The sequence below is a fragment of the Hibiscus syriacus genome, unplaced genomic scaffold (assembly GCF_006381635.1).
Source record: "Hibiscus syriacus cultivar Baekdansim isolate YM2019G1 unplaced genomic scaffold, ASM638163v2 tig00007043_pilon, whole genome shotgun sequence".
NCBI classification, from domain to species: domain Eukaryota; kingdom Viridiplantae; phylum Streptophyta; class Magnoliopsida; order Malvales; family Malvaceae; genus Hibiscus; species Hibiscus syriacus.
Genome location: NW_024062124.1, coordinates 424880 through 435105, shown reverse-complemented (window position 1 = coordinate 435105; position 10226 = coordinate 424880). Strand labels below are relative to the sequence as shown.

General features: G+C 32.4%; 1 protein-coding gene across 1 annotated transcript; it reads left to right on the top strand.

Moving 5' to 3' along the window:
• The first annotated feature begins 6653 nt into the window (after positions 1-6653).
• LOC120201220 (zinc finger CCCH domain-containing protein 34-like) lies at positions 6654-9732 on the top strand. Its single transcript, XM_039201881.1, has 7 exons — positions 6654-6916; positions 6997-7145; positions 7401-7466; positions 7652-7771; positions 7856-8173; positions 8264-8569; positions 8987-9732. The coding sequence occupies exons 1-7, from the start codon at positions 6853-6855 to the stop codon at positions 9371-9373; spliced, it is 1410 nt and encodes a 469-aa protein (XP_039057812.1). The 5' UTR covers positions 6654-6852; the 3' UTR covers positions 9374-9732.
• Positions 9733-10226: the final 494 nt, after the last annotated feature.

Genomic DNA, 10226 nt, shown 5'->3' with positions numbered 1-10226 from the left:
GGGTCAGTATGAGCGTAGAAACTCATTTTATACTTATAACAAAGATCAATATAAAGATGCTATAGAGTCAAAATTAGTCTCAATGTTTATCAAAATAGTTATTTTGATATTATTTTATTAATATTTTGGCTCATAACATTTTATCTTAAGATAAAAAAGTCGTTAGCATTTGATTGAATAGTCACTTCGACACTTATTCATCTGTTTTTTAAGTATTTTAATTCTCAACATTTTATCTTAGGGTAAAGAGAACACCATTTGACAATGAAAGCTCAATCACCATACTGTAATCGTTGGTGCTCGAACTTGCGACCTTTAAGAACAATAATATTTTCTTTAATTACTGAGATAAGTTAGCTCGTGTGTGTTATTTTAAAATTATATTTTGATATTATGTTTGTATCACATAATCATATAATGTGCGATATCTATTGCATATTTTATCAGTTGGAGTGTTACCATTATCATTATCATCGTAATTGTATTTGTAGGAAAATATAATGTTTATTTTCTTATATTTTATCAAAACGATAAAATATTTCCAAAAAATAACATTTATCAAAACGATAATGGTTTTTTTTAGTATTTTGGCTTTTAATATTGTATTTTAAGATAAAAAATAATATTTGATAAAATATTCACTTTAGCCTTTATTCTATTTTTAGATCATTTTAGCTCTCAATGTTTTATTTTAAGGTAAAAATACCCTTATTTTAAAGTACTAACAATGTGTTAACTAAAATTTTTTCATCTATACAAGAAGCTTTTTACCATATAATAAAATATTGAAAGTCAAAATATTTAAAAAAAAATAAAAATAATGATTATTTTGATAAACATTGAAGACTAATTTTAACATTATGCGTATATACAATATCTATTTAGATTACTCATCTCTTTTTTTAAATTAATAAATTGAAGACTAATGCGCACTTGGTTTTGTTTTTTTATCATGTATGATAACAACAATAAATATTAATTAAATTAAAATTTAATTAATAAAAATATATAATAATTTTAAATAGTGAATAACTCTAAATAAAGATTTTTGCTATGTCAAATTACGCCCAAATAAAATTGGGTTTTTTTTATAGAAACCCGCTAGTTTTATTAAAAATATAAAATATAAAGAATTACAATGAAGATTTATAAGTATAATGTAAACGATCATAACATTTTACTATAATCATTGGCTCAAAAATTAGCTATCTAGATCACACAAAGACAAAAAAAAGATTGGAAAATCTAACCAATGCTCGAACAAAATAAGGGTACAATAAATGTAACTGCATCGACAAATGAACCACAAAAGGGACAAAGCTACTTAAGGTCATCGACAAATCACAAATTAGAGTCAAGCGACGTGAGAAAACTATCCATAAACGCAAAACACGTATTCAAATCAATCCGAGTGTCAAAAGCAAGGAAGATCAACATGATAACAAATAAGCCCAAATATTTATTGACGATGTCAAATCCAACCCTGAGAAAAAAATATAAACAAAAACAACGACAAAAAACCGTAAGTTATTGTCTGAACCATCTTTCGGTTGGGCCCGAAATTGGGCTTCGACTTAGGAATAATAGATTGGAGCCGCCACCGATCATTTATTTTAAACAAAATGGGTTGATCGGATACCTTATTTCTTACCTGATCTGCGTCTTACTAGTGATGTGTTCGATTCGGGAGTCAGTTACCGTCAAGGAAGGGTTAACACCCTTGAATTGCCCTTTCGGTACTATATAATTTTCAATTGTTTTAAATTAAGAAAGTTGTAAGTTTAACTTAAAAGGTAAAATAACGAGTCAAATTACTTACCTTTGACGAATTTGAAATTGTACCCTTAAAAAATCGAGAAACGTATTAACGGAAGAATGTAAAAAAATAAAAATACAAATAAAGAGAAAAAAAAATAACATAGATAAAATAAATAAAACAAAGGAAAGTAATAATAATGATAATATATACATAATACACAACTAAACAAAAATAAGGAGGTGATGCAAATGACGAAATAAAATATAAAAGAAAGAAAAAAATATAAGAAGGTAAAATATATATATATAATAAATAAATAAAAATATACATAAAATGACGGTAATATAAATAAAAGAAAAAAATGGAGATAATAATATATATATACATACATTAATAGTAAAAATAGATAGTAATAGTTAAAATATATATATAATAACTTATAATAAGGTGAAAAAAGAAAAGAAATATATATATATATATATAATAAAATAATATAAATTAAAATAATGAAAAATAGATGGATTAAATCGAAAAAGAAAATGAATTCAAGGGCCAATTTGCAAGGATTTTGGGTTCAAAAATTGATTTAGGGGTCTAAATTAAACACTTTAAAAAACTAGGGACCAAAACGCGAACTCCCCCTTCTTGTTGAAAACACGCGGGTCTAAGGGGTTTGGTGGGTCGGGTTATGAGGCCTGATGGGTTCAATATAAAACTTAAAAAAGTTTTATAATTTCTCATTTCTCTTCTCAAACCAACGAGAGCCCTCCCCATTTTCGTTTTTTTCTCTGGTTGTTCTTGATATTCAAGAACAAGGGTCATGCGTCGCTGCCTGAAAATGGTGGCCACCGCCTCGCCGCCGCTCATCGGCGGTGATCCACCACGAAACCTATTTTTTTAAAGAGCATCCTTCTCCCACAGTCCGAAAATCCAAACGGTTTTTCAAAAATCAGTTCGAAAAAGCGCAGATCTAGGAAATAGGTTTTGAATAACAAATGCCTCACTTCGTTCATCGGCCAAACGTTTTTTTTTTGTTTCCGAGCCAGAAGCAACATTCAACATGCAAAGATAAAGGATGAACAAACGAAGGTAAAAAAAAAGTAGCTACCTTTTTATTTCTATGCAAACTTACTACAAAAGCTTCAGGCTTGTTTGGTGTTCCTCTCAATTTCGTGCCTATTTCCTAGTGATATTATGTGTAAATCTCTCTATGTAAACTCGTGTGTGTATCCCAAAACAGTGGGGGATTACATAGCATTTTATAGGAATCAAAATCATGTTTTTAGGTTTTTTATTTCGAATGAAACACTGATGTTTGGTATGTTGGTTGTCTCTGTTTCATGCGTGGTGTTGGTGTTGTTTTCCTTGCGCCAGAGAACTCGGAGCTGTGAAACTCGCACGCTAGGGGCGTGAAATTCAACCGTGCATTGTGGGGGTCCTCGTGAAAGAGTAGAACGACACTGGAAGCGAAGTGTGGAGCTAGGGTTTCCCAAACCCTAACTTAATCGGTTTGGGTCTGGCATGCTTGGCCACTTGGTCACGTGATGGGTTCCTGTTGAGCCAGTAGCTGTGTAATCATTTCGGGCCAGATATTCAAGCCTGAAAGAAAGCAAACATTATTAATATTGTAATGTATATATATATGTATGATACTTTATATTATACGTATATTTAACGTATGCACATTATAATGTAATTGATATTTTAAATGTACCACACGTATGCACCATATAACATAAGTGTACCATTTATTATAAACACGTCATGAGACGTTATGTGATAAATGTGTGACTATAGCTACTAAAAGGCAGAGAAAATCATACCATAAAGGCAAAGAAACATGCCATATAAACATAAATATTCTTATTAAAAAACTAATAAAACAAAGAAAACATATAACTAGTAGGTGACAACTAACATCAAAACCGGTATTGGATAAACAAAATTAAAGAAGAAAAAATTGGATCGATCAATAAAATTAACACAAGTTGTAAAGAAGAAAAAAATGAAGAGATAAGAGGAAGAAAAAATGGCTAGGGTTTTTTTACCAAACCCCAAAAAGAACAGTAACAAAAATGGATTTTAAAAATTAAATATATCATTTTAAGGCATATTTAAAAAGTCATGGCATGCATTAATTAAGAGATTTTAAGCACGATCAATATTAAATGTTATTAAATTTTATATAAAATTAATGTGATAATTCACATGATAATTTATTTATTGACATATTACGATACCAATTTAATTAATGAATTTAAAATTATAAAAACTATTGTATCTATTCAAAGTTATAGACCAAATTTAGTTAGACAATTAAACAAAATAAATAATATTGATTGATTTTGTTTTGAGAAAAGCCAACAATAGTAATAATTTTATTAACAAAGCAAACATGTGTTCATTGGTAAAATAAACACGAGTAAACGTCTTGTCCCTTCACACTAATTAGAAAACAAATGTGTACCAACTTTTCTCAACATGGACGGTTAACTCTTTCCTTGACAGTTAAAGTCAACTGATCACAGTTTATTTATATAAAATTAATATTTTATTTACACGAATTAACTTATCTTAATAGTTAAAGTAATCATCATTATTTTTAGATATTAAATTCGAGCACTAATGATTACAGCAGAGTGATTGAATGTTCATCGTTAAATAATAGAAAATATTTAGAACATATATTTAGGGATGGGTATGGGACTCGAACTCAAATTCGACGGATTTTTTAAAAAAAATTCAGGTTCAGATCGGGTCGGGTTTTTTTAAGTTTGATATTTGGGTCGGGTCGGTTCGGGTTTAGGGTGAAAAATACTCGACCCGACCCAAAAATATATATAATTTTACCATATATATTTAGGAATAATTACAATAATACCCCTTTATATATATATATATTTCAATTAAGTCACTATTTTTATTGAATAAAAATATTTTTTTATTATTTCGGGTTAGGTCGAGTCTCAGGTCGAGGCTCCCTTGTTCTCGGGTCGGGTCTAGTGGACCAAAAACCCGACCCATGCCCATCCCTACATATATTACTTTAGTTTAATAAAAAATTAATACTCATTTCAAATTATTTTTAAAATTGATATATTTGTCGTATAAAATAAAGACGTTCATCACATTTATATAAAAGGAATAATCTTCTATCCAAAATTAAAATAAAGGGATTAATCTTCAATAAATATTAATTTAGAAATTATTTTTATTTAATATTTGCAATTGAAAAAAAATGAAATTTGATAGATTAACTCATAATTGTGTTACCTTTTGGGTTCCTATAAATGATCGGTGCTCATGGAAATAAGATTGACATGTCCAATAATAAGTTACCCTATCTCAATTAAGGAAAAGAACATATATTTCATTAAATAAAAAAAAATAAACAATTTATTATATAGCTTGATATTTAAAATTTTATTTTAATCGACATTATAGTATTTGACAATTAATATATTTAGCCACTAAATTTTATCAATGAAGGTATCTTATTTTCTGGGGTAAATTGAGCAAATAGTCCCTTTTGTTTTGGAGTCAGTTCGACTTTAGTCATTAATTTTAAAATGAAAGATAAATGATCCCTAACATTATCGGTTCATTCAGTTTAAGTATCTCTACTTTTAACACTTAACAAATATGTGACATAATTGAAGGACTAAAATTAAATAGGAGTTAACGAATAATGAACTAAAATTGAACGAATCAATAACGGTAAAAACTAAAATCGATCAGCTTAACAACGTTAGGAACATGTACTTTTACCTGGCCGACAATTGATTGGTAAGATACGGTTGCCCGCATGTGGCCAACAGCCCAAAACATGTCCAAGTCGAACAAATAGTACTTTTACCTGTTTAATAAATATGTTTATTATCTTTTATCAGTTAATTTAATTTGACAAATTCTAAAAACTTAAAAGCTAAAATATTTAAAAAAAAAACTGAGATATAAAAAATAGGATAAATTGCGAATTTAGCATATCTAATATTTAGTTTTGTATCATTTTAATACGTTGTCATTAAAAAATTAACGGTAATTTGCACGTATCACCTATTTATAGATAAATTATATCATTTATCAATCAACTATCTTCTCACTCTTATTTTGGTCACTAAAATTTAAATTTTTAAATTTAATTAATTAACTTTCAAATTACTCCTAACTTAATCACTCTAACTTTCAATTTTTTATTTTTAATCATACATTAATAAAATAATAATAAAATATCATGTCACAAAAATATTAATAAAATAAATTTGAGTGATTAAAATAGGAGCAACTTGAAAGTTGAGTAGTTAAATTGAAAATTTGTAAACTTTAGTACTAAAATAGAAGTGAGAAGATAGTTGAGTGATGAATGATATGATTTACATATAAAAAATGCACTGCTGTTATGTTTTTAACAAGGAGGTACTAAACTGAAATAAAAACTAAAAGTTAGGTATGATTTTAAAAAATAAAAAATTTAGTACTAAAACAAACCAAAATTGATAATTTATATATTAAACACATAATTTACCCTAAAAATATTAGGATATACTACGTATTTACTCATCATATATTTTTGACGTTTTGTTTTAGTCACTCAACTCATTTTTTTAAATCATAACTAATGTTACATTTTTTGTTATGATTTGGACACTTTTTATTAAAAAATAAATAAAAGTACTAATGTGATATTTTTTAATAATAATATAACATTATCTTATGATAATATGTGAGTTTCACTGTTAAAGAATTAATGATAATATAACATTATCTTATGATATTTAGAAACTCGTACTCATAGAAGTCTCAAAATCAAACAACAAGAGTTCGAGAAACTGAAGCAGAGAGAGAGAGAGAGAGAGAGAGAGAGAGAGAGAGAGAGAGAGAGAGAGAGAACCAGACCCAAAAGAAAAACAGACAAAACATCTTCTCTGTGTGTGTCTGTTTTCGTCGTATTTAATGAAGTAATGAAAACATGAGAGAGAAAGTCTCTGTTTTTATTTTCCTATTTATTTTTTTTGCTTATTTGTAGTTTAGAGAAGAATACACGGATACCCATTTGATCGTATTATACTTTGGGTTGATTCTCCGTACGTTTGATGGAGCGGGGACCCGAATCGGAACTGGAATGGACAGTTCCGGGACCCGAAACCGGGCTTGAAGGTAAGGAGAAGAACCGAGCTTTTGATTTTGATTTTAGCGTAACGTGGGATGTGATACATGTTTTTTTGACTGAAATGTAGAGCCGGCTTGGCGGTTGGGATTAGGGGTTGAACCGGAATCATACCCGGAGAGACCCAACGAAGCTGATTGTATTTACTATTTGAGGACTGGGTTTTGTGGCTACGGCTCTCGGTGTCGGTTCAATCATCCACGCGACCGTGCTGCTATGGTAAACTTATCATAGTTTGATTGAATTGTTCTTTGTTTTTGATCCGACTCAATGTTTCCTTGAAGGGTTTTGATTGGTTTTTTTGCTTGATCATGGTCTTTAGAATGATGGGGTTTTGAATTTTTAGGATAAGATATCATAGTTTTGGTACAATGATATGAGATCTAGTGAAATTGGTAATCTTGATTTTGGATGCTCATTTGTTTTGATTGGTGATCGGAATCCGAAAACGGTGACATTGGTTGTCTGCCTTAGGTTATGAGAGCTGGAAGAGGCGATGTAGGGGAGTATCCGGAGAGAGTCGACCAGCCGGTTTGTCAGGTACTTTCGATGAGATTGTTTGTTGAACTTTTGATAAATTTGAGATGTGTATGCCGGAATCGAATGATTTCAACAATGTGAATTGGTTAGATAACTTGATGCTACTTTGTTTTAAGGTTGAAGGATATCGAGTTAGGGTCATGTATTTTTGGTGAAAGGTTTCTGTTTGCTTTATTGATTTGCAGTATTATATGAGGACGGGGACTTGCAGATTCGGTTCTTCCTGTAAGTACCATCATCCGAAGGAGGGAGGTGGTTCTTATATCCACAGGCCGCTAAATTATTATGGATATCCATTACGTCCGGTTTGTATCACTCGACATTAACGCTCAAGTGTTTTGAGACATGCATTCTTCAGTTTTGCTTAATAGTTGAATACTGCAATACAGGGTGAAAAGGAGTGTTCTTACTATGTGAAGACGGGGCGGTGTAAGTTCGGTGCGACGTGTAAATTCCATCATCCTGCACCACCTGCTGTGCAGGTTCTAACACCGTCTCCTGCTCCTCAAGTTCCATCTGTGCCTACACCAGTTCATGTACCTACATTGTATTCCACGGTGCAGTCACTGTCCGGCCCTTCCTCTCAACAATATGGAGTTGTAATGGCTAGACCTCCCTTAATGCCAGGCTCATACGTGCAAGGCCCCTATGGTCCTTTGCTACTTTTCCCGGGCATGATTCCTTTTCCGAGTTGGAATCCCTACCCGGTAGGGCAATTTAAATCTTATTCAGTTAACTTCAACAGTGATTACACTTCATTAATTATTTTTTTAAAGTTTGTAATGCACCCGTTGCAGGGACCCGTAACTTCTGGTACTCAACCCGCCGTTGGATCAAGCTCAATTTTCCGGGGAAAACCATTATCTCCTTCAGCGCCTGCCTATACCGGGTCTTTTCAACCTGTACCATATAGTGTTGGACCTTCAAGCAGTAATCTGGAGGAGCAGCAATTTCCCGAGAGACCCGGCCAACCTGAATGTCAGTATTATGTGAAAACGGGTAATTGTAAATATGGATCCTCCTGTAGATATCATCATCCACCTCAAGTGATTGCACCGAAAGGAGATGTCATCCTCAGCCCTCTTGGTCTTCCTCTACGTCCGGTAAGAATTTCACGAAATGTACTATAAATGTGATGCTTTATTTTAGATTTTAAAAATGTCCGATGATAAATCCGGTCGTATGTCGTTTTCTTTGCTCAAATTGCTTTTGCAACAACTCAATTATGTTTCCGTAATAAGGTTGGTCGTAAAATGCCATGTTCTGAATATCATCTATATTTAACAAACAATGTATCAGAAGATATCAGTGCAATCACTGCATTGAATTGGAACTTCTCTCTTGATGTCATTCCGCCGAACTTTTTAACGAGCTAGTTGATATTTAGACTCGGTGGTATAGTCCAGTTACATGAATGTCTTTGAATCTTTTGTTATATGGTTTCGATTTACTACATTACTCGAGTCTCTTCCCGGTTAGTTGTCGTTCATTTGCTTACTTGTTTTTCTTAATGGTATCAGGGGGAACCAACTTGTACTCATTTTTCACAACGTGGAGTATGCAAGTTCGGACCTGCTTGCAAATTTGATCATCCTATGGAAAAACTAAGTTACAGTCCATCAACGTCTTCCGTTTCTGATATGCCTGTACCCTATCCCGTGGGATCTACGACTGGTACACTACCCCCTTCATCCTCCTCTTCGAATTTACGACCAGAACTTCTATCCAGGTCCAGCAAGGGCCCTGCACCCACGATAATATCATCATCGGTGAGCTCGTCGAGTGAAGCAGCTGATTCGGTTTTTCCTAAAGGTGCAGCCGTTCATCATTCAAGCGCACAGCAGTCTAGTCAGAGTCCTGCCCCTCCTACCGGCAGTGGCAGCACCGAGGCCCACACTTCAAGCTAATAGATAAGAGAAGCAACAGCCTCTATCCCCAATTTTTTGATCACGGTCATGAACCTACACATTATTATTTTATACAAGTTTTTGGAAAATAGGAGGGCTTAGTTTTGTTATCATGGCCGGCTCTGATCATCTATGTTCGTATAACCCTTGTATGGTCGTCTCTTCCATCTCGAATAAGCCCACAGCAAATAACCTAAAACTTTAGCAAAATCGTTATACTTACGCTTTCGAATAACCACTGAAGAACCCTCAGAGACATCAATTACATTAGGGAGAACCGTGTCGAGCCATCGGCCCATTGTCTGTTAGGTTAGTTTACGATCCGATCGAAAAGATTGATCCCCACACCATTCTTCCCTCTAGATGAACATTTTTATCAGAGTTCGTTGTGAAGAAAAGAATTTAAGAAAAAAACTCTATAGGAAGCATCAAAATGTGACCATCTTTAGATACATATTTTATGTTTTGACAATCGAAATGCTCGATGAATTTCTTATGACACAAGTATTTTCTCTTTGAATATTGCTCGAATTAGGGTTTAATTTGGTTTGTTCACGTGTTCACCCTTAGATGGTCTCAGTTTCCGTAATCTGTCATACCGTGATCTTTTTCGTATCGAAAAACTGCTCATGCAAGTGTTTATCTTCGAGAAATGACACGGGATCTTCGATTCGAACCATTTTGATCCGATCTTTTCGATCATCGCCCGTATTAGAGCTTTTATGTTTCTTCCTATAAAGGAAGAAACATGTATTGTCTCCACTCGCACAAACACAGACAGAAACAGGGTTGATGGTGTTTTGTAGTTGTCGATTCTTTCCACATTCTAACACCTTTTTTAGCTGTCTGGTAG

Excerpts from the sequence above, each read along its gene's own strand:
- LOC120201220 (XM_039201881.1), top strand. The coding sequence starts at position 6,853 with ATGGAGCGGGGACCCGAATCGGAACTGGAATGGACAGTTCCGGGACCC. Across the intron at positions 6,917-6,996 it reads ACCCGAAACCGGGCTTGAAG|AGCCGGCTTGGCGGTTGGGA; the intron begins GTAAGGAGAAGA and ends ACTGAAATGTAG. Across the intron at positions 7,772-7,855 it reads ATGGATATCCATTACGTCCG|GGTGAAAAGGAGTGTTCTTA; the intron begins GTTTGTATCACT and ends ACTGCAATACAG.